This window comes from Brassica napus, chromosome A5 (genome assembly GCF_020379485.1).
Source record: "Brassica napus cultivar Da-Ae chromosome A5, Da-Ae, whole genome shotgun sequence".
NCBI classification, from domain to species: domain Eukaryota; kingdom Viridiplantae; phylum Streptophyta; class Magnoliopsida; order Brassicales; family Brassicaceae; genus Brassica; species Brassica napus.
In genome coordinates, this window is record NC_063438.1 from 22,549,250 (window position 1) to 22,574,523 (window position 25,274).

The following is a 25,274-nucleotide window of genomic DNA, read 5'->3' on the forward strand; positions in this document are numbered from 1 at the left end:
TGGTGACAACTCATTTTACTTTGAACACACAAAAATTACTGATAAAATCAACTTACACATTGCATGATAACATGATCCATATAAAATTACCATGGAAATACCATTTTCAGCTAAACATGTACGGTGTGCACAAAAAAGAAGAAGCCATGTGCTTATGCTTCGTGATCGGGTTTGGAAATGAAAGTTGAAAGAAAAACTCTTGAGATTCAAGGAATTGTTGTTAGTCGACATTGTTGACTACAATCTCATTTTCACCAAAATAAACAAATATAAAACGTGTATATATTATATACGATAGATTAATCGTGTAAACATGATAGTTTACCAGATAGAGAGACATGGCATGTATATATGCACTCTTTTTGGACACCGGCTCTGTACGTAGCAGATATAGCAGCAATTTGCGTATGGCACCAGTTGATTGTGTTATCATTTTACACAAGAATCTCCTCTTTTATCCCATTGAAGTTGACGTATATCTATATAAATGCGAAATAAAGCTACTAAACGTCGTATACATGAACCATGAAATGGACGTTTAAGGTTCTGACATGTTCATAATTCATAAAACATTTACAATTTATGTCATGAACCTTGTAACCGTAAATACAATAAGATGTCATACAAAATAGTGGTTGGATGATATATACAAAAATTAATAAATATCACTATAATTTAAGTAAGCTTGTATATATTTCTTAAACAAGACTTCCGACAATATTGTTGGTTTGATTTGGATGCAATGCATGTGTGGTTTAGACAAAAAAAAAAAAAAAGAGCTTCCACAATCACTGGTTCCTTGTTTCTAAATTATTTCTTATCATTGTTATTAATTAAGACCCTAATATCTTACTTGCTAGTAGGACAGATTTGATGTAACCCAACAACTGCAAGACCATAACAACTTAATTAATCAAACATCAAGGAATGAAAAAGGCTAAAATATAGATAAGAAAAGTATATATAAACTAATGTTTTTTTTTTTGTCCCAAAAAAAACTAATGTTTTTAAATGAAAGATAAAGAACGACGAATTAAAATAGAGAAGAAAAAGAGTAAAATATCAACAACAACACCAACTAAACCATTGTTGGTTAGCTTGTGGAGGCGGACACTAATCATGCAATTGTTTGTTACCTGTATTCTGAATTATTGTTCTACTTCTACAACCAATCAGCTTAATTTCTTTCTTTTTGGTATAAAATTGTTTAATTTATTTTTCTGAAATTAAAATACAATAATTCGAAGTAATCATCTGCCATCGTGAATGGTTTACATAAGAAATTGTATTTGTTATACAATTTTTTTGTGCATAAAAACTATTTGAAAAAAATCAGTTGTTTCATGCAGTTGTATATTTGATCGTCTGAGAGGGAGACGTAAAAAGATAGTGTGAAGCAAACAAAATAATAATGGTTATAGAGAAGATAATAAAATGAAGATAAAGAGATAGAGAATCATTTGTCCAGCTGGAGTATGATGATGAAGAAGGTATGTCTCTTGTATTCCACGCAGCAAGACAAAGGGCCACTCTCAGGTTGACTTTTGTCAAGCACACGCTAAGGCAACATTATTACTCCTTTGCTTTCTCTGGTTTTTATAATTTGTATATTTAACGGTCCAATAATCATGCATTAGTGTCTCACAGCGTGTCACAGCGTATTCTAATGTGATTCCTTAAAGTAAAAACAAAACATTACAAATTTTATATAACCAAAATGTAATAGTACTATAAATATAAAACTTATTTCATAGAATATAATATTTTCTGATCTCACTGAAATCTGATAATTACCTAGCGCAGGCTTTATACAAAACGAATTGATCATATTATTTGTCAAAACACAATTTTAGCTGACATTCTGGAAGAAGATTTCATATTATTTTTGATAAATGTATAAGGTAACTATTTTTTCTTTTGTCAACAAATTTTAATCCACCATGCATAAAGCGAAATGAAAGTACGAGAAGTGACATACACATGTATTTCTTTATCTTCCAACAGGTATATGATTAAGTAATGACTTCATGATAACACAAAACAACTTTCCAGCCCTAAATCATTGTTTGTTAGACGTCGTCAAAAAGTTATGTTAGTACATTTGCATGTTAGTTTTGTTATGTTCATTGCATGATTAATTAATTAATTCTACACGAAAATAACAAAAGACATGCACCCACGTACGCACCTTCTAATCTTTTAACTATTTTCAAATGATTTATCATGTCGTCTTCTTCTCTTCTTCTTTTTTTTTTATGACAATTCAAAGAACCAAAAATCCACGATTCTGATTTTGCAGCCGCTCGTTTCCTTTTATTTAACCCTTCAAAGAAAAATAATGTACTTCCTTAAGATATAAAAGATTGTATAGTGGAGTACAATAAACGGGAAGGTGATGACAATAGTATTACCTTAAAGGGTTAGGTGCGACGTCTAATTTAATAATGTTGACCAAAATGGCATATTGGTTAATGTTAGTAACGCATTTTACAATACTTGCTTAGTTAAATACTAAACGGTTAAACATTTCCTTTGAAAACTGTCGTCGCCAATCACGGCATATAGCTTTGTCAACTTCCTATCATCATCTCTTTATTTTTTGTTCTTGTGTTTTCTGTTTTGTTTTCTCAACAACTAAAGTGTACAATGTTCATATGCAAACTTTAAATAAAGTGTATATACATTTGTGAAAATAAATAAAGTCTATATACTTGAAAAGAAATCTGTGATAAAATTTACACCAAAAGAAATCTGATATAAACATTATTACTTCACATAATTAAATAGTTTAAGCAAAAAAAAAAGTTTATATAGTGAAATTTCAATCAATTTACCTTATGTACATGCTTATAAAATTTTATTTTATTTTATAAAGAATAAAGTTCTACTTGTTATTTTGATAAAGACTAATCACTTAATAGTATATACTTAACAACGACAAAAACTTGCTAATAGAGAAAAAAATCACCTCTATGATCTTTTTCACAAAGAAACTAATAATAAAGAAAAAACAGAAACTAAATGATAATTAAATTGCCGAAAGATGTAAAAGAAGAAATCACTAAATGCAATTTAGAAAGCTAAAAAAAAAAAAAATTAAACAGAAAAAGAAGAAATTAAAAAAAGCAAAGACAGCACCACAAGCATTAAAATATTCCAGAAGAAGAAACATCAAAGAAAGCTTCAAACCTCCTTCTCTTCTCTGTTTCCCTCCTTCTTCTCCCCCACAACCAATGTAAACCCTACAAAGATCTCTCTAAAGATTTCTTAAAATGGAGACAATAATTCGTTTCCTCTCTTCGTTTATGTCCTCCCTTTATTAACTCGAGCTCTAGTCTCCATCTTTCAACCGAAATTAGAGAGAAAACTTTCTGAAAAGAAGGTATTGGTTTAATCAGAACTAAATGAGTTTAGTGTTTTATTTTGGTTTTGTGGAGTTTCAAAGGTCTCAATTCATTATTTTTTCTCAAGTCTCTGGGTATCAGATTTATATTGTTTCTTGATTTCTCAGGATAAAGTTTTAGACTTTTAGTTTCTTATATACTCTGTCTTTTCTCTCCTATGTTTGAGTCTCCTGCGTTTAGGTCCTTTTGTGACAAAGTTGATGTTATTAGACTATGATTCAGCTTTATCCTCTTGTTGATATTCTTCATTACCATCAATATTATTCAGTATCTTCTTTATCTGCTAGGTTCTTGCTTTATTGTACTCTGTTTTGTTCTCCTGAGTTTTGGTCCTTTTGAGTTCTGAGACAAAGTTGATGTTATTAGATTATGATTTAGCTCAACCCTCTTGTTAATCTTCTTCATTACCATCACAACTTTCAAATGCTTATAACTCTATACATATATATATATATATAAAACTCTATATATATATATATAACTCTATATTTTTTTATAACTCTAAATTATTACATAATGATCTGAGAATTCAATTTCATCCGTTAGGTTCTAGTTCTTGATTTATTGTTCCCTTGACGTTCAAATTTGATTACATTAATGCTCCATTTTAAATTATGCAGGTACACATACACATACATCAGTTACAAAAAAAAAATTATATACACATACATCATACAAGTATCTGTGAACTACAATGGCGTCTGAGCTGAAACAAACTCTAACAAAGAGATACGGTGCAGTTGAGCTATGGGAGATCATAGTAATTGCTCTCTTCGCAGCCTTCATACTAATCCTCGCCGTCTCAGTATGGCTCAGCTTCCGTAAAAAATCCAAAAGATCCCACTTCATCCAACTCCTCCCCATAACCGAAACCCCTCGCCATCAAGATGAAATCAAAGACATAAGCGTTGATCACGTCTCATCACACAACAACAATGGCACACCTCTAGATGAGAAGTTCAGCGAGAGAGACATTGAAAATGGTGATAATAACTATGAGAAACATGTTCCTACTTCAGAAACAACTCATTCTCCTCATCTCTCTGGTCTCCAAGAAGGCTCTCACATTGGTTGGGGTCATTGGTTCACTCTCCGTGACCTTCAGGTTGCTACCAACCACTTCTCGAAAGAGAATATCATCGGTGACGGTGGTTATGGAGTTGTGTACCATGGAACTTTAACTAACAAGACCCCTGTGGCTGTCAAGAAGCTGCTCAACAATCCGTAAGTTTCTTTTTATCTCTTCAAATTCTCATGATCTTTGCGTTTGATATGATTTTTGTATTTATTTAGAGGACAAGTTGATAAAGACTTCAGAGTTGAAGTGGAAGCAATAGGACACGTCAGGCACAAGAACTTAGTTCGGCTTCTTGGATACTGCGTTGAAGGAACGCATAGGATGCTTGTTTATGAGTACATGAACAATGGGAACTTAGAGCAGTGGCTTCACGGAGACATGAGTCACCAAGGACATCTTACTTGGGAGGCTAGAATCAAAGTTCTTGTTGGCACTGCTAAAGCGTAAGCTTCCTTCCTTTTTGAAAAAAACACACTTGGTGGTTCTTGGAAACTCATGAGAATGTGTTCATTTACACAGGTTGGCTTACCTTCATGAAGCTATTGAGCCTAAAGTGGTGCATAGAGACATTAAGTCAAGTAATATACTGATGAATGACAGCTTTGATGCTAAGTTATCTGACTTTGGTCTTGCTAAGTTGCTTGGAGCTGATAAGAGTTATGTGAGTACTAGAGTCATGGGTACATTCGGGTGAGTTATACAAACTTTACATTTTCATAATCTCCATTGGTTACTTTTAATAATTTTCTCTCTTCATGTTTAGGTATGTTGCACCTGAATATGCTAACTCTGGTCTCCTAAACGAGAAGAGTGACGTGTATAGTTTTGGTGTTGTTCTATTGGAAGCTATTACTGGGAGGTACCCAGTGGATTATGAACGGCCTAAAGAAGAGGTAAAGAAAGCGATTTATATGCTTGACACAATGAAGATTAAGAGATTGAAAGTTGATTTGTTTTTGTTATAGGTGCATATGGTGGAGTGGTTGAAGCTAATGGTACAGCAGAAACAGTTTGAACAAGTGGTGGATAAAGAGCTTGAGATCAAACCAACGACAAGCGAACTTAAAAGAGCGCTTTTGACGGCTTTGAGATGTGTTGATCCTGATGCAGACAAGAGGCCGAAGATGAGTCAAGTTGCTCGGATGCTTGAATCTGATGAGTACCCTGTGATGCCTAGAGAGGTATGTAGAATGAAAACATTTCAAAGTTCAGAGTTCAGACAGGAAAGAAACAAAACTGGAGTGTTAATAATCTGTTTGATGAATGTTTTATTAGGAACGAAGGAGAAGGAAGCAGCCAAGAGAAAGCACAGATACGAATAAGGATGATATCATAGCAGATGCAAAGATTTAAGTAACAGACTAAAACATCAAACCCTTTTAATGACTTTGGGGTTTAAAAGAGGGAAACATATAGATTCTTTGGAGATTGTTTAGAATCTTTACTGTTTATATGAGTTTATTATGTGATATGTATAGCGAGAACATCAAGATTTGTTTCTCTTGTCTAGAGGAGGAGAGATCTTTTGTATAGCTTTGTTGTACCTTTTTTATTACCTTCATACTTTCAACAAAACTGTTAAGTTTCAGGCCACTTTCGTTGGATCGGATTGATTTCAGTATCAGTTGGGCAGCATTTGTTTAGGTTCCGGTATCATTTTGAGTTTCCATAAAGTTTCTAACTTAAAATCAATTGGCGAAAAAGTGAATTAACACAGTTTATGCATATATTACTCATGTCCTTAAAATCAATTGGCGATAAAGTGAATTAACACAGTTTATGTATATATTACTCATGTCCTGTTGATCATAAAACTCCTTATGTAGAAACTTATATTCTCACAATAACACATAGACATCAAGCTCCAGAGTAGTGGCATGGCCATGGACTTTACACCAAATGCTGTAACCTTGTCAGAGGATCGAGTATCTAAGTGAAAGCAACACAAGATCTTCGGTTGAACAGATGGAGAGAATGTTCACTTCACCACCTATGCAGCAATAATCCATCTTCTAAGTTATACAAAATGGCACAAACACAATGAGTATATTATGAATATATCCATTCCTCGCATATTGTATAATTGGTAGAAACTTACAATCGCAGGCATGAAATAACATAAACAAATAGAGCAACACCATTCAGGTTTGGAAGTGAGACTTTCATGTCTATTGTGAGAAATAAAAAGCCTATTTTCACGAATTTACACAAACCGGATTCAAACAAAAACAAATGAAATAAGTGATATGATGAAGAAGCGTGGCATCAGATTGGAGGACATCAATAAGGATTGTTCCTGTGAGGAGTTTGAGGAGCAGAGCGAGGAGGATTGAGGAGAGGCTGAAGAGCCTTCACCACTATGCTCATGTTTGGCCTGAAGTCTGCTTCGTATTGCACACATAGCGCAGCTACAGCAGCCAGCTGATCATACCAGAGTCATATAAGAGAGACAAAACCAAAATCAGACTTTGAAAAATCATACATCAATGCTTAGGTTCTATTGAAGAAGCAGTTTCTAAGTCATGTCTTAAGATAAACCTTCTCTACTGAAACAATGACACTATGACAAAAGGTTACCTTGGCAACAGCTTTGGGAGGATATTCTCCGTTTAGTCTTGCATCAACGCACTGCTTCACCTTGTCTTCACTCAGTTTAGGAGTTGCCTGCGACACACATTATGATGATCAATATGAGTAAACCAGAAAAAAAGAAGCAGAGTTAAACTAAGCATTACCCATGTAACGAGACTCTGCTGTCCTCGTGGTAAGGTATGATCAACTGGCTTACGACCTGTGAGGAGCTCTAGCAGAACAACTCCAAAACTATAGACATCACTCTTTGTGCTCAATGTCCCTGTCATTGCATACCTGAAAATGCAGAACCAAAAAAAAAATGTTTGGGTTTAAGACCCTAGTTTGGTCAATTATAAGAGATGCAAGGCATACAACAACGTTAAGATGTGACAAAACAATGTCAAAACTTAATCCAAGGAAGGACTTAATGTCTCAAAAACACTAAGATAATGATAACAAAAGTCTCTGAGCACGAGTTGAATGTAACCACATTGATTAGTCTGAACAAAAACAATTCAAATAAACAAGTAAAGGGCTTACTCTGGAGCGTGATAACCAAACGTTCCCAGCACACGAGTTGAGTGAAGGCGAGCAGCCATGTCAGGGGCTTGGTTAGAGAGATCGAAGTCAGCAATCTTGGCAACATCATCGTCAAACAAAAGCACATTGCTGGATTTGATGTCTCGGTGAACAACATGAGGGTTCGCCTTCTCATGCAAGTACTCGAGTCCCCTAGCCGCACCAACAGCAATTTTAACTCTCTGGTTCCACGACAGAACAGGACCTGGCTGTGCTCCTTTCACTCCTTTTCTACCTACACCCAACAAACTCACCACATTTCATTAGTAAAATAGCTTCACATCTACAAGTATTACCGAATCAATGTTTTAGACTAAATAACTTACCATGAAGAATATCATGAAGAGATCCATTAGGAGCAAACTCATAAGCAAGAACACGGAGTGGGCCATCAACGCAATATCCCAGAAGTGCAACAACATTATCTTGTCTCAATCTCGAAACCATTGATACCTAATTAACATTATTTACATCAGTAACTAAGCAGCAACTCAACTTCAACGGTTTGATTTACTTAAGTAGAATTTGTACCTGTGCGAGAAACTCTTGATCAGGCTGCTTACTGGAATCAAGTTTCTTAATGGCAGCTGCCTTACCGCTTCTAAGAACACCATAAAACACTCTTCCATAAGAGCCCTCACCAATCAAGGACTTTGAACCGTAGTTATCGGTTATATCCTTCAACTCATCAGCTGGAATAGCCGGCACAGAGATAGGCTGCATCTGAATGACTGGTGTGTTCTTGGGTGGGTCTACCCTTGGATGGTGACCTCCACCGTGACCTTAGCCAACGGTTGAATAAAAAAGTTCATCAACTTAGCCTCTAGCCAAAAGATTTGGACAAAGGGGTTATAAGCTTAAAGTACCTCCTGCGCCGTAGACTGGCTTTGGACCAGTTTCAGCAACACGACGAAAATCGTCACCACCACAACAACCAAAGCAGCTCATTACGCTGTTTCTCTCTCACACACAAACTGTACAAGTGAACGAAGAGTTCAGTAACGGTGTTGCGGAACAAGAACAAACTAAAAATAGGCATTTTTGTTTTAGTCTTTACAAAATAGACAATACGAATATAGAAACTTTCAGACACAGACTAAAACAAAAAGTTTCCAATTATATAGGGTTTAAGCAGCAAGCAACAGAGACATGGTTATAAAAATCCTTCTTCTCCTCCATGATTAAGTAACATCATGATTCGAACAAAGTCGAGACATTTGGTCAACGATGGTAACCCCTAAAATGGATTTCAATTTCAAACCCCACAAAAAAAAGATCAAATTTTTATAATCTAAGTTCGCATGAAATCGAATTATACCGAAGTAGGAACATAAAAGGAAAGACCCTAAACCCCCAAAAGGGAAATTCATGGGAGTTTGCTCAGAAAGAAGAAAGCTTTTACCTTTTTTTCTTTCCAAAAGAGAGAGAGAGAAGACTCGAGTGTGGTTGAATCTTTCGATGAAGATAGAAGGAGGAGGTAGGGAGGATTGTGTCTATCTTGTTTGTACGTACGGTTTGCAGAAGCTGGAGGCTAAAGAAGAGAGGGCAGAGAGACTTTTCTTTCTTCCCGGCGGAAATTTGTTATAAGGTGTTGGACTTGGAGGCAGATGCGCACGATAGCTACTTCCAAGTTCCAAGTATTAGTAGTAGTCCTCCTTTGCCTCCTGCAACTTCTGATTATTTTACTTTATCGCCTGTGGAGGGTCCAATGTCTTAATCTACTCATTAATTACTCATTTCATTTTATTTTTATTGTTTCACAATTTCTTTATGTTTTTAAAAAGTTTTGATCAGTGTATATATATGTGAGCATAAAGTCAACTATAATCCTACAAAAGTCTTCAATAAAATTTGAGATAAAAGGATAAAGAAATTCATTTCGTAATTTTTATATAATGGACCAAATCACAACCTTCTGGTATATTTTTCTTTGGTTGTATTTTTTTTTGTCCACTTTTCTTTGGTTGTATGTAACTAGTAAACATATTTATAATTTGATGTAATAGAAATTAATGGAATATCATAAATGGAATGTAGAGAAAAAAAATTGAATAAATTCATTCAAGATAAATGATAAAAAAATTTAGAATTGATGAAATAAATAATTTCATATCATTCCATTCCAAATATTGATAATCCAGTTGCACTTGCATCCCTTGTACATTCAGTAATTTTACAATCTTCTGGTATATTTTTCTTTGTACACTCAGTAATTTTCACTTGGTACTAAAGAAATATACAGTTTCTAACCTGGTGGATGAATCTGTGTGAGGAAAAAAAATAGACAGCTTTATTAAATGTGAAGATTATTATACTAGTAAACAAGATGTAAAGCGAGTATCTTTTCATCACCAAAGGTGAGAGAGCGTGTTCTTTGTGCTAGACGGTCGACGGTCTACAAAGTCAACAACCACCTTGAAGTTTTCGCGTCTGTCTTACCTCAATTTCCACCATCTTTTCCTCTTCTTTTTTTGGTATTATTGATACTTTCTTCAAAGTACCAAAACAAAAGTGCAAAATCTTATATATGCACGCGGCTTGTATGTATTTATGTGATTTTTTCAAATGTAAACGTGTTTACCATATGAAACATATCTTATTTTTTCTTCACTGGTGTTTAAGATTTACAAATATAATTGGGATCTTCAACCATTTAAACAAAACTTTAAAACCAAACATAAGCAGCAAGAACTCTGGATTACTTGAGCTTTGTTTGTTTACAAGTTACCAATAGGGCCTTAAAGCAGTAAAAATGTTTCAAAATGTCGATTAATACAACCCTTTATTTCAGATTTTATTTGACTAAGCCCAGAAGCTACCAAGTAGCAACTTTAACCTAATTAGGCATATACAGTATGTCACTGATTTAGGATCCTAACATTGACCAATTATATCGTTATTTTGAGCCAAGTAACTCAATCTATTTTATCTGTTTTTGTAAATTATTGATGGATCATGCTAATATCAAATGTCATATACTTATGCTACATATCTAACATTTACTACTTATTTTGTTTTACATTTATTATAGGTATCAAATAGTGATTCTCATCTTGTTAAAATTATGAATATTCGCTATAATCTAGTTTTGCGATTTTTAAAATTGAATACGGAAATCACGGAATGAGTTAAAGAATAGACTTGGAATAGATTTGGTATCCAAGCGATATATAAATTAGTGATTTTTTAAAAGATGAATACAATTTAAAAAAAAATATTTTATAGAAATTTATTTATAATTACACTAATTGATAAATTGAGAATATATTGTAATACCTTTGGTTTAAAATCGATTTTCATATTTTTGTGTTGATTAAAGTGTCAATACAATTCGAAAATATATATTGCATTTTCATAAGCAAAATTTGAAATAAGACATAGGTAGGTAGAATGAACTCAAATATAAGTTGAACATTGATTTAAATTTCTTTGAAGTATACATTATATTTCACTGGATATTGGTTCTATAGTTTAGAATTATTGTGATATGGAATAAGGTTTGTTTAGACTTTAGAGTTTGAACCTTGAAACCTTTGTATTTCAGGGTATAGTGTTTGATTATTAAGATGATTCGATGAGTTGAACATCCATAATTTTTATTGGATCTTTACGTCAACGAAATGGGTTTGCTCGGATTGGCTTTAAATTACTCGAAACCGGGCTTAGTTTGTTTGGATTTAAATGCTTCTGCTTATGGATAACTATCGAATTAAAAGAGTCGAAAACTATTTTTAAAAAATAAAAAATCAATGGCAGAAGCTTGTAAATAACTTAAAAATCCAAGGATAAAATCTTAAAAGGGATTATAATTTAATAGTATAGATATAGGTTGAACATTTATTTAAATATTTGTAAAGTATACTTTATATTTCAGTGGAAAGTGGTTTTTATAGTTCAGAATTATTGTGATACGGAATAGGGTTTGTTTAGACTTTAGAGTTTAAACCCTGAAACCTTTTTATTTTAGAGTATAGAGTTTGATTATTAAGATAATTTCGATGAGTTAAACATCCATAATTTTTATTGGATCTTTAAATCGACGAAATGAACTTATTCGGATTGGCTTTAAATTACTTGAAACTGGCATTAATTTGTTTGGGTTTAAATGCTTCTACTTATGGATAGGACATATTAACGAAATCAAAAATTATTTTTAAAAAAATGAAAAAGCAATGATAGAGGTTTGTAAGTAAGTTGAAAATCCAAGAATAAAATCTTAATAGGAATTCTAATTTAATAGTATAGATTCATTTATATCTCCTAAGTTTTGATTGGACATTAGCCTTTGGATTAAAGTTAAACACTTGCTTTATGTGATTAAGTGTATCTATTTTCTAGGTTATATTAAAATGTAAATACGTTGTGGCTGTGCTTTAAAAAATCGTTTTCTATGTTTTAAACATTTGCATCTGGCTTTATCTCATGACTAGGTGACCGGTCCGCACCCTGTGCAGGCATAAGAAAATGATCGGTCCGCACCCTATGTTTTTTCTTGGCCCGTACCTCACGCGAAGGAACACAGTAACGTCAGTATGAAGAAGCAGATATTGTGTGTATGTATAATTGCAACGTCACAAAATATTTTGTGTGTTCACGAAGATACTTTCATTCAAAAAATGGAATAAATAGTGTATAGTTTTAGAAGTAACAGATTTTATATTATCATTAATTAGAATTGTATTGTATATGTTTCGTAATTCTTTATTTTAGGTGAATAATATTATTTTTCCATAAATAATAAACAAATATTTATGTAGACATATTAAAAGAAAATATAATAAAAATCAAAATATTATCCATAAATAATATAAATTATGAAGTACATTTCTCGATAAAGAAAGAAAATTCAATTAGAAACGTGCAAAAAATTAAATAAATTTTGTAAGCAATCTGACGGGTTAACATTATTTGATAAATTTATAAATTTCTAAATTTTATTGAACATGAAATAATATTAAATTGACATACCGTCATCGGTCTTCTAACTCATCACAACCCATCTGGCAAATACAAAAAATAAATAATTGTAACAGTTTATATATTTTAACATTTGTATCTGAAAAAAAGTAGATTAAAATTACGTACTGTGACTACGGAATATTCTGAAAAATTTGTTTGTAGACAACATTCAATGTTTTTGTCTTCGGCTTCCCTTCTTTACCAGTTATTAGGATTTTTAATCCAGATCTCGACTTAACTCTTGAAAGTGCAACTTTGCCTTGCATTTTGTAAACATTTTGATAAATTATTTTAAAATTATGATAAATTTATTCTTTAAACAACGATAAATAATTTAAAAATAATATTAATAAACATTTTTGGATTTTGTAATATTTAAAATAGTTATTATATAATTATATTCGAACACAGTTTATCAAGTAGAGGATAAAACTATTATAATTATCTTATCTAAAATTTTGTTCATTTTATTTTATAGGTATAAATATTAAAAGTAATAAATAAAAAATTATTAGTCTTTCAATAATTTCGAGAATAGTTTCCATAAATTGTTATTTGTAATATTCGTTAGATTATATGGCAAGTGATGTTAAACGTCAATAAGTTAAACAATTCTTCCATATTTGGAAAACATATATATATATATATATATATATATATATATATATATATATATATATATATATATATATATATATATATATATATATATATATATATAACAATTAGGCCTAATAACAATGACAAATTAAATGGTAGAGTATGTAAACACCTGTTTTCTACTAGCGTGAGTTAGAACACTGCTGTATTTAAGAATCATAAGAGCCTCTACAGGTCTTTATTCTTCGCCTTCATCATCCCACTTCAGCGGCTTCAGTTGAACTTTCATGTATATCCCTGAGAAATTTCCTCCCTGCGCCATTCAAAAAGGTTCTCTGCTGTGAGAAAATGACCTCATGAATTAAATAAAAAATGTATAATGCTAGCTTACTTATAAGATAGTATATTCAACAAAAAAATGATATAAGATAGTATTACTAAATGATACTATATAATACTTTCCCGAACAATATTCAACAAAGAGAGAGAAAGTACTAAAGAGTTGATATTAAATGTGTATTGTCAAAAAATGATTTGCATATGATATGATTTTAACTTGCGCAAGTAATCCATATTAGAAAGGTAAGTTATTAAAAACAAACAACCTAATTAGAAACATTAAAATATTTTGTAAGCAATATAATAAATATGATATCAACATGCGCAAGTTTACCGTTTGAATAATAAGGAAAGTTTTTAATATTTGTCTTAATTCTAAATCTTGCCCAATGGTAAACTAAATCGATAAAATTTAATGATTTCAACTTGTGCAAGTAATCCATATTGTGAATAAATAATTTGCATATTTAATGATTTCAACTTGTGCAAGTAATCTATATTAGAAAGGTAAGTTATTAAAAACAAATTTTGTCAATGAGTTATTTTCATATTTAATGATTTCAACTTGCGCAAGTAATCCATATTAGAAATGAAAGTTATTCAAAACAAACAACCTAATTAGTAGGGGTGGACACTTTACCCGATATCCGAAGTGGCACCCGAAACCGATCTGAAAAATCCGAACTAAATTCCGAACCGAAGTAGCAAAATACCCGAACGGGTATTGAATAAGGAGAGATTGGATACCCGAATCCGAACGGATAATACCCGAACCCGAATGGATATCCGAAGATAACCGAACATATGTATAATTAACCTTATATTTTTAGTTTACATCTCTCATTTTATATAAAATATTTATATTGATACTACACATACTTTAAGTTCATATGATATACATACAATTACGAAAAAATGATTTGCTACTCACTTAAAATGCATGTCAAGTTTTTTATTTAAAAAATTAACCAAAAGTTACATCCGAAATTTAAAAAAAAATAACTAAATTAATGCTTTTTTAGTTTAAAAATGTTATGTCCAAATCTATTAACTATTCAATCTATTAAAAATAAAAAAATTAGTTAACTGAAAGTTATATTTTTAAATATAAGAAACTTGAGAAATGAAAATTTTATTTTAAAAAAAAAAATCTAAATATCCGAACCAGATCCGAAATAACCGAATCCGAACTAAAAATACCCGAACCCGTCCCGAAGTACAGAAATACCCGAACGGGTTCTACACCTCTATACCGAAATACCCGAAAATCCGAAATACCCGACCCGAACCCGAACGGGTACCCAAGGCTAAACTAAATCGATAATTATTATCCTCAAGCTATATATGGGTTTAACGAAATCGACAATAGTTTTGGGTTGTCTACATAAGTGATTGATTAAAATAAATAAAAAAGAAAAATTCAAAAAAACCAGCCAATAGAATTATAATGTTTTTCCTGTGAAGCTCTATATGAGTGCCACCTTAACAGAAATCACTAAAGTGACTTCTCTTTTAATGTATAGGGGGATTAGCCCACACACAGATCATGCAAGACCTCATCTTAAAACTCGTTATGAGTTTCACCTGCGTCTTTGTTCAATTGAAAATTGTCCCGTCTCAAGATCAATCGTCGAAGACATGAGAATCTTTTTGTCTTTTTTGGCACATTGCTTCTAACAACCCCTAATCTTTTGGTTACAAGTTTGTTCTCTTCTTTCATACAAATATAAACATACCAATACAAACAACATGGTATATGCATTCTTATACACAATCAATCCAAAAGATTAAGAAGACAACATCCCAAAGTATTAAAGCAATTAGAATTGGACGTGGGACTTACAGCTTGGTAAGAAAATCTCTTACCGATATCTTGTACCAGAGCTCTGTCCTTGAGTTCTTGTAGATGGAATATTATTGCTGGTTTTGCGATACTTTGCCAATTCATTGTTAGCATGAGAAAGAAGCTTCTGAGCGTTTTCCAGTCTCTTGGTATAATCAGTATCAGCAAGTTTAAATGACACTGTATCCTGTTTGATGAAATAAGGAAATTCAAAATCTTAGAATCAATCAATCATTGAGTTTTAAGGCGCATACAGTAGAGAATGCAGCGCTGTTTGCAAGTATATTATGCATACCTTTTTTGTCTGTGGAACACGTTGGTTACTGGCTCCTGCCTCGCGGACAGTTCGTTCAAGTTCAGCTAACTTCTTCAGCAAATTGCTCTTGTCATTCTGAAAATGGAAGATAGAATTAGTGAAAAACACGTAACAATGGTGGTGAGACTACTAAAAGTGGAACACGCTCCTAATTACCTTCAACATTTCGTTTTGCAAAGAAAGCAACTGAGCTCGCTCTTGTAGTTGGTCCAAAGATATCTGTGTCGCAAGAACATCTGTATCCTTCTTGTTCAACTCTGACATGCAACTGTCCAGTAGGAACATCCCACGAGAGCAAAACTTGGTAAGAATCTCTTTTGTTTGAAACGCTAAATTACTTTTTTTCTTTTGAGTACTTCAAGAGAGAAAAATAAGCATATTGGCTAGTGATAGAACAGTTATAGTAGAAGTAGAACAGCGCTAACCTCTCTCTTTCCTTAACAAGAGCATCTATATGTCTCTTCAGGTTGATGATTTCTTGGTCCTAAAATCGATTGAGAAAAAGGGACATCAATAACAAAGATGATGATTAACTAAAGAAAGTGGATGCAATAAGTATATAGCATCATCACCTTGGACATGATCTCTTCAGCATGTTGCTTAGCCTCTTCAACCACTCTTTGGATCTGGTGCTGGTCAATCAATTCCTGAAACATCCCATGCGTTTAAGAAACTGCCTTTGTTAACTCTCTTGAAGATGACATATAGTGTGATATACTTACAGCATAGCTAGTTATATCCATTTTCACACCAAGTAAATCTCGAATAACATCATGAGTCATGCTATCGGCTGCAGCTATCCTCGTGTTCAATGTGCAAACCTGTTCCACCATGAAATTTGTAAGTGGGATTCTATAAGACTTCAGAAGAAAAAAAATATGTAGTGCAGGTAGGCTGGACCTCTTTCTGTTTAGCAGCTAGCAGTGACTCCAATTCTTCAACACGAACTCTTGCCATGGTCAATTCCTGATCCTTCTCCAACTTCATCTGTTGTACCAACCCAACTATACATCTAAAGGGTGAACTTGAACCTCTGCTCCTTGTTGAGCTTTTGTCAGTTTTATGTGATATGGCGGTCTCTGCAGCTGACGAATTCGAGTCCTCTAATTTAAAGTCCCGAATCATGACCTCCAGAGTCTTATACTGTTAAGATTAGAACCAATGAAATTATATGAGTACAAATTAAGGAAAATAACACTTCCAGGTGCTAACAGAAATCAACACCATTGTTATCAAATCCTGCCTCCTTCAGATGCAGCATAATAAATATCATAAATCATTCTAATTCGTGACAAGGAGATACTAGCAAGAATGAAGTACGGAAACTAGTTATCTGCTGCACCTAACTGATTCAGCAAGCTAACTTAGAGCTGAGAACTGCTAAAGTCTACAAATCCAATACCTTCTCCTGGTAATTAGATGCTTGGGCCTCCGAATGCAGTAAAATTTCGGAGATGTACTCTTTTAGCTGTTTAATCTGTAAGTGGAAAAAGACGAAAGTAGAAGTACGGGGAAAAGTAATCAAGTGCACAAACTTTAAGGAATTTCATGGGAAAACTGCGCCGAGCAATCCAATAATATAACACACCTCTTTGGTTTGTTCTGCTACTTCTTTCTGGAGGACTTGTATCTGACCATGCGCACCTTGCAGCTCTTTTGACCTGTAGTACATTTATCTTTACCAATATCAGTATTCACCTAGAAAGATCCACAAGAGAAACTTAAATCTTGAGTAGAATTAGGATGGCTGACGTAGATAGTCGACTCTCATATTCATCTCTGCCTTCAGTGGTTGTGACCACAGTGCCAGTGAGGTCCTCAAATCTAAACAATCTCTGCCTGAGAGCTTGGAGCTCTGTCTCTAATGTGCGATGCCTTTTAACTTCCTCATCCATATCATACACCTGGAAGCCAAGATAGTTCACAAATAAGTATAGGAATTAATACAACGGACTGAACAGAATGTTGTATATAAAGAATGACAAACAAAGCAAACTAACCCGTCGTTCTAATATATTTACAGTACGCTCAAGTTCCTCAACAGAAATTTCTAGAATCTTGACCTCTTCTTCCTTTTGTTCCGCATATATTTTACTCGCTTCAGATTCCTACATGAGACAAAGACTCCTGTCAATCTTCAGTATTGCGAAGGATCAAATGATTCATTTAGAAAGATAAGGCTACAAGTTACATACCTGGCGAGCCTCTACCGCAATTGCTTCTTTTTCATCAGCTATAGCATACGCCAACTTGAGCTTATCATTCAATGAACATATTTCCTCAACAAGTTGATCTTTCTCATCGCTGGTTTTCCTCAAGTTTTCTTCGATGGATTTGACCAACTGCTTTTCTGCTGTAGTAGTCAAGTGAAGGATTTCGTTTTCTAACCTTTGGACAAGCTCTTTTTGTTCTTCCAATCCCTCTTCAGCTGCAACCTTTTCCATACAGAGGTCTCTGACGAGGACGTTTAACTCATCGTTCTGCTCCTCAAGAACTTGTATGCTTTCGTTGGCCTGCTCTAGATCTGCCTTCGACGTAAGAAGAGCTTTTTTCAAGTCAATGCAGCAATTTTCGAGATTCTCATTATGAACAAAAAGAGCTTGAACTTGATTCGCTTTCACCTCCAAATCTTTCTGAACTTTGCATAACGCGTCAAACAGCTCATCCATTTCATCTTTGATATCTCTTTTATTTGATGCTGATTCCTGGAGTAGCCGAAAATCAAAAAGCAAACCTTCAAACAAAGCTTCTTTTCTCTCCAGCTCCTTTTTCAGATAAAAATTCTCATTTAACAGGCCTTCATGTGTCTGAACAACTTCTTCACCTTCGAAACCTGAGACCACATGAGCTTTGTGAACTCTATTTAGCTTTCCCGTAACTTCATCTTCAGCACTGTACCCAATGGCCTTCGTTTTCATTGACTGTTGGTTTTCTTGCCCCGCAACTTGGGGAATGATAACCTGTTTTCTGTGGTCCAAAATTTGATCCATCAGTTTCCCAATGTGGCACTGATATGTTGCATACATGGTGAACTCTCTCTCCATGTTTTCAGATACAATCTGTTCAACATCAGAAACTAAGGCCTCTACTGTTTCTCCTACTTCTCTTTTCGTTTCCAGAAGATATGCTTCAAGCAAAGACACTGACTTTTCCATGTCAGCCAAAGTCGATTGTGTTTGCATTAGCAGGATTTGACTTTCCTGTTCTTTTGCCAATAGTGTAGACTTCACCTGTTCAAGATCATCCATCAGATTTTTCTCCTTAACCATCTGCTCTTCATGCGTTTGAAGGCACATTCCAGTTACAAATTTTGATTTTTCGTTGGCCTTTACTAATTCACATAGTGTGAGATCAGCTTCTTTCATGGTAGCATTAACTGCCTCAAATCGATCGAAGAAGCTTCTCACTGGATCCATTCTCTGCATAAGACCCAAATATATCTCAAAAAAGCTGCCTAGATGCAAACTCAGTGGTTTACTTTTTCATTGACATGTAACAAGTTTCTTTATATATCTTGAAAAGAGGAACAGAAGGTAGTAAAAACATACTTGGTTACTGCATTTGCGTTCCGTTTCTGCTCTACCCATCATTATCGTTAATGGCCTCTGTACAGTCTGCCTTCCCTCTGCATAAAACAAATACTTTAGCTTCTCTCTATGCATAAAGGTTAGTCATTCAAGATTACTAATTATATATCTTCAGTATAGGGTGGGTGATTAAAAAAACAAGCAAAAGTATACCTCCGCAGTAAACACAATCTTCAGAACCACTCTTGACCAACAAAGCTGCTGATGTGGTCCTGTTATGAATTTCCTGGGCGTCAGATTCAGAAGCTGAAACTCCTTGGCCCTCTGCGTTCAATGCACAATCATGTTGCAATCTGCAGTTTGAAAAGTCAGAGCTTGATGTTGAAAGCTCATCACCCTTTGTATATGTTGCTTCACTTATATATCCATCCATTGAAAATTTAATATCAGCACTCCCTTCCGCACTAAGAGAAGCCAAGACTGAACTTGAGGGGCCGCTTTCTTTAACCGATTGATTTTCTACTTTTTTCGGCACTTGGTGTTGATTTCTAGAGTCCGAAAGCCATTTTTTAACAGAAATTGCAGCCTCAGCATGTCGCTCTGCCTCTAGAATAGAACACTGCGTTGCATTTAAGTCATTCTCAAGCGTGTCTACCTCCTTGCTCATCCTGTCTAATTCAGTGCTCACGCGGAAACTCTCTTCGGTGGCTGCAGCATTGCCATCCAGTTGAAATTGGTTGAGAGCAATTGTTGCACCCTTTAAGCAATTCAGCTTCAAATCCATCTCTGCTAACAATATCCTTGCATCCTCCAAGCTTTTCTGAAGAAGTAAAATTGTTTCTTCCTTTCTTATACAATCTTTTGCAGCCTTTTCAACATAATCTCCTATCCACGTATTCACATGTGGAAATGAACAGACAATACTTTCAATCTGTGTAGAGGCATCTGTGATGGATTTAGACCCATCCACAATGAAATTTGTTAGTTCTAAGGTGGCCTTTTCCCAGTCTTGGTTAAGTGCTCTTATTTCTGACTCTCTAGCAGTTATAGTATCTCTCATCGATTGATTTTCTTCAGTCAATTTACAGATTCTTCCTTCAAATTCAGACTCGAGAGCAATCACCTCTTCCTGCAGCTCAAGAATTGTTCTAGCCGTTTCTGTCTCGACTTGCTCGCGGACTACTTCAATATCTTGTTGTTGAGATAAAAGTATCTTCTGCTCTTTTTCATATTGACTATTGAGTGTTTTGGCCTCCTCGAGGTCCTTAATTACTTTCCTCAACTTGAACTGCATGACTGACCTGTCTGCCCCCTCATCAGCCTTCATTACAGCATCTGTGTTATTGACCATGCCGCTTAACTCAAACTCATGACCTTCTATCCTAGGAACAACTTCTCTTCCCATACTACTTTTGTTGTTCTGCAGTTTCATGGATCTACCGTTCTCCTCTAGCACATCCTGTGATTCATTTATCCTCCAGACCCTATTGCCATCAGGATTGTCTGTATCACCATTGATACAACTGAACTTTTTACTCTCTGAGAAGGCCACTTCCTCTTTGTTTTCACCAATAGTAGACATTGTTTCGGCCTGTTTCAACAGAAAAGGTGCGTTAGACGAACTTCTCATTTATGTACAGTTTCCTTTCTAGCAAGCTTTCTATGTCAAAACAATAAATATATATACATATAATAATATTCAGACTGATATTTATAATAAATAATAACTTTGAATGTTTATGTTCTTGATTAACCTGCTCAGCTCCACTGGTGGAAGATGCAACCTGCAAAAGGTGCAACAAGCATAAATAATAGGCGAAGCAAATTTAATAAAAACCACTCTTCTGTCAGTCTGAAACCTTACAAAGTCGGATTGTATTTGGTCGAATTTCAAGTATCTTCCAAGTCCTGCTTGTATCTCATCTAGTTCTCTGCATTGAAAAACAACACCATAACATAAAAGACAATACCAAAGCAGGATTCTTTTCCCACCTAGTCAAATTAATCATATAATTTTATGAGAAAAGTGAAAATTTTCAGGTTCAAGGTTATATTATCAACTAACACAGGGCATATCAGAACTGTAGTAGAACAGGGTAGTAAACGTAGGACGACAAACTCCAAGAATAGAACGACAGTTTTTTTAGACAAAAATGCAACAGAGAACTCAGAAAATTTTCCATTTCACATATCACAAACTTAAAAATGCGACAGTGTAAATGATTTTCATATAATAACAAAGCTTCACAAAAAAATATTTGGTTTTCATATAAATTCAAATAGTACCTGACCAAACTAGAGTTCATCTTTCTGCAGTCTTCAAATTCCTTTTCCACCTCGTTCTCCTACAGTGTTATCAAAGTTAACGCTTAAGAAACCAGCAACCGCACTATCTACGATACTAAGAACAGCACATAGCATATTTTTTTCCCCAAAACTTCATTACATGATCTGAAAAGGACTCATTTTTGCAAAATACCTTCTTTCTCAGTGAGTTGTTCACCTGACAGTGACACTTGTCTTCTTGTGTTTTTCTTGCTACTTCATACGCACCAGAATATCTGGGCTCGTCAAGAGAAGCGATGCAGTCTGAAAGAGCCCCACATGAGTTATGGCTCTTTACGAGAGAGGACAGTTGAGCCTGTTTCAATATACGAAAAGGTTTTGATAGCACTTCACATAAGTAAAGTCTATGCATATCCAGGAAATAAGTGAAGTCTACTGTTTGGTCCAGATGTCAATACCTTTAACTTTCTTATTTCCTGTTGGAGTGCTGTGACATCCCCAGAGGCATCTTCATTGACTTTAGCCTGGAACATGAAAATGAAGCAAACTTACATCAAGTCAAACTTCATAGACGAAATTGTAATATTTGAATAATCATAAACTACGTTATTCTGGATGAGTTTAGCTCGTTGTGCGAACTTCAGTGTGCTGAGAGTCTCGTTGGTAGAGCTGTAATAAATCAATAATAATCAGAAATACACAGGACGGGACATATTAGGTAAACGATAACCCATTAAATAAGAATGGATATTGGTACAAACCAAAGAGATGGGCTGACATTGGCTATTATCATTGTTTTAGAGTTACCCCCAAGAGAATCCTGAAACCATATATGATGTTAGTCTCAATGCAGTTGCAAGAAAAATGAAGGCTGAAGTGCTCTAATAGGCCATACCTGCAGTAGAAAGGTAAGTCGTGAATCCCGATACGGAACATGTCTATGTTTCCCATGTGCCAAATCCACCAGAGACATTATCACTAAGCTAAATTGACAGATGAATGGGATAGTGTTAGTAACTACTAAGAATTTGTTACAAGATTAGAGAAAATAGAGCATAGTAGAAGGTGTAAGCATTGTAGGGCCTCTTGTCCAAAGATTATTTATCTTAAAGTTAAGGCAATAATAATTTTTAAGTTGTCAAACACCTCAAGCAGATAAAGTCGTGCTATCCATTTTTGTGATGAAACGCTTGGCAATGTACAACAGAAAATAGTTTATGACAAAAGCAGAGGACAGCCAAACTGACACGTAAACAGATGTCTGATAGGATTACCCCAGAGTGGATAAGGATTTGTTAATGTTTGCTGCTTCTTTTAGGCGATCCCCTTCCGCACCTGAGCTTTTCTGCCTGTATATGTAACAAGGATAATTTCATCAGTCAAAGATGCAAAACTAACCACAGGCAAATATACTGGCTACCTTTCAGAACCAGCCAAATCGACCAAATTTAGCCTGGCAAATCTTGAATGGGTTAGGGAATCTCTCTCCCAGATGCTCTCGATTGTACACGTGAAAACGCTGTGGGATCTGCTGCTTTCACTATTCATATGAGTTGCTGCAATCTTCCGGTTTGCAGCTCCCTGAGCATAAGGAAAACATTTAAACTTAAATACTTGAGTGCCTAAACTCTTAAGATAATATTTAGGTAGGGAAGTCTTGCCTGTAATAGAAGCTTTAAAACGTCATTAACAGTTCTCACATTAAGTTCTACAAGATTTTCCACGTAAACCCCTTTTCCTAAGTCTTCTCTGATCTAAAACATGGAATACAAGGTTACGACCTATCTCAAAACAAAAAGTAACATCATAACTAAATAATAGTCAAGTGATGGAAGAAAAAGAAACTGGTTTACTTGCAAATTGGTCGAGGATGGCTCCAAGAGGTCGGTAATCTGCTCGTTGTATATCTCAAGAAAAGAACATTTGCAACTGAATCTAAGTTTTTCATCTCTCCTTCCCTCTTCTTCCTGTTTACAGAAGACTTTTTAAGTACTAAAATACATTTTCTTGCAATTTTTCGTCATGAGGAATTAGGTAGTTACCATTTTTATTCTTGAGAAGAGGTACTCAAAAATACGAGCAGTAACTCCGCAGTCTTCACCGAGGCTTCCCTCTGCCTCAGATATCTCTCCCATCATAGTATAGGTCTTGCCACTACCAGTCTATATGAGAGGATGTTTAAGTTTCTACATTTCTGAACCACACAAAATTCTAACAAGCAGAAGCATATCGTCATTTATATAATCTCACCTGACCGTAGGCGAACACACAGCTGTTGTAACCAGACAAACAATTCTCCACCATAGGCAGCCCAGCAACGCGAAATAGTTTCTCCTGTACACAACAATAAGGTGCATTCAGTAACTACATCACATAGTAACATCTGTTAAAAAAGGAAAGAAGCTAAGTGTAGCAATGTGGTAGACTATAAATTATCTTCAATGCATAGCCCCAAAATAAACCTTTGAAACAAGCCTTTATTTTACCTGAGAGATAGTCTCACTGGCAACATGGTCAAAGGTGAATCTGGTCTCTGGATGGCCTAACCAAACCAATGTCTGTGGACTCTCCTGCTTTAAACACCTACCATGTCCTTGAGTAGCTCTTTCCATTGTGCTCAATGGCCTCAGCCTTATCAAAACCTACACCACAGCCTAACTTAGTAAGTTTTCAAACAACCAACGAATCTCCTAAACAAATCAACAAACCTGCACATTATGCTCTTTCCAAAACGAATGATCTTCATTCATCTCAAAATGTGGAGTTGTTTCCGCACAATCAGCCATAGAAATCCCTCTTGGGATCCTTCCTCTTCCAACGAAGGACTGAGCAACTCTCGCGCCGGTAACACAACCGCCGCCGAGAGAAACCCTAGCGCCGCTCCTAGTCGGCGTACTCTGCGCGGAGTTTGGCTCCGACCTAGATCTCGCATTACGAATTACAATCCTAGGGTTCGAGTCGTGCGCACCAGCTCTACCTTCGAATCTCCTCTCCGGACCCTGCGTTCTCGCGAGTTCCAGTTTCTGAGCCAAATCGAAACCGGAGAGACGAGTCGTCTTCTGCAATTGACTTGGATCTGGTATCGAATTCAGAGGAGCTCGTGAGGGGGAGAACAGAGAGAAGCTCGCGAACTCGTTCTCTTCGGATTCCGGCATCTCGATTCTCGGAGCGTTACGGGGCATGAGTGCTAGAGTGTACTGTTGTTATCTTTCAAGGTGGACATGCACGGATCTTCAAATGCTCAGTGTGCTCATAATGGAACAATAAGGAAGCTTGAGGATGAAATTAAATGCTTTTTGAAGTAGCCTTCAAAGCTCAGATTTGAATTGGGGGGGAGTGGATTTTCAAAATCAGCAAGTTTATTTTTCTAATGATAAGCCCTTTGGCTTCTTCATTATTACGAATGATGCCCTATTGTAAAAAAAGATAAATAAACATGCTTACCCATGAGTTTTAAAACCATGATTAGTGTGTCATAATTACTGTAGTTTCAAAGGGCTTAAATGTAAAATGGTGAGGATACAAGTGGTGGTTATAATGAAAGATATTGGATTCAAGGAAGATTAACGAGTAGCGACCCCACATATAAACAAAAGTAGTGGTGGTAGCAATAATACAAACTATAACTAATGTATTTGATCTCTTTATTCATGCGATTCAGATAAATAAAGAAATCTACTGAAAAGTGTAATGTTCAAATTCGTTAGCCGTTAATCTGACTGTTTGAATGTTCTGAACTTGTTTGGCGTTTTCCAAAGTAGAATTTTGA

At 34.9% G+C, this 25,274-nt stretch overlaps 3 protein-coding genes across 3 annotated transcripts; 1 reads left to right on the forward strand and 2 right to left on the reverse strand.

Annotated features, from left to right (window-relative positions):
- Positions 1-4,083: 4,083 nt before the first annotated feature.
- LOC106452099 (probable receptor-like protein kinase At3g17420) lies at positions 4,084-6,070 on the forward strand. Its single transcript, XM_013894121.3, has 6 exons — positions 4,084-4,628; positions 4,698-4,925; positions 5,002-5,172; positions 5,246-5,375; positions 5,448-5,663; positions 5,758-6,070. The coding sequence occupies exons 1-6, from the start codon at positions 4,099-4,101 to the stop codon at positions 5,833-5,835; spliced, it is 1,353 nt and encodes a 450-aa protein (XP_013749575.2). The 5' UTR covers positions 4,084-4,098; the 3' UTR covers positions 5,836-6,070.
- Positions 6,071-6,529: 459 nt separating this feature from the next.
- LOC106452100 (receptor-like cytoplasmic kinase 1) lies at positions 6,530-9,332 on the reverse strand. Its single transcript, XM_048779708.1, has 8 exons — positions 9,038-9,332; positions 8,502-8,609; positions 8,167-8,417; positions 7,962-8,088; positions 7,597-7,870; positions 7,218-7,350; positions 7,060-7,146; positions 6,530-6,903 (listed from the first exon to the last, which is right to left on the reverse strand). Exons 2-8 carry the CDS (start codon positions 8,581-8,583, stop codon positions 6,763-6,765), a joined length of 1,095 nt encoding a protein of 364 aa, XP_048635665.1. The 5' UTR covers positions 8,584-8,609; positions 9,038-9,332; the 3' UTR covers positions 6,530-6,762.
- Positions 9,333-15,168: 5,836 nt separating this feature from the next.
- On the reverse strand, positions 15,169-24,687 carry LOC106452098 (kinesin-like protein KIN-12C). Its single transcript, XM_048779709.1, has 30 exons — positions 24,214-24,687; positions 23,992-24,147; positions 23,756-23,839; positions 23,548-23,667; positions 23,359-23,472; positions 23,167-23,259; positions 22,926-23,086; positions 22,780-22,854; positions 22,401-22,488; positions 22,267-22,325; positions 22,111-22,174; positions 21,964-22,029; positions 21,699-21,860; positions 21,506-21,564; positions 21,084-21,150; positions 20,974-21,003; positions 19,433-20,810; positions 19,241-19,317; positions 17,888-19,111; positions 17,693-17,800; positions 17,445-17,596; positions 17,281-17,353; positions 17,095-17,169; positions 16,593-16,835; positions 16,415-16,513; positions 16,265-16,339; positions 16,118-16,176; positions 15,849-15,960; positions 15,672-15,767; positions 15,169-15,563 (listed from the first exon to the last, which is right to left on the reverse strand). Exons 1-30 carry the CDS (start codon positions 24,685-24,687, stop codon positions 15,396-15,398), a joined length of 5,811 nt encoding a protein of 1,936 aa, XP_048635666.1. The 3' UTR covers positions 15,169-15,395.
- Between the last annotated feature and the right edge of the window lie 587 nt (positions 24,688-25,274).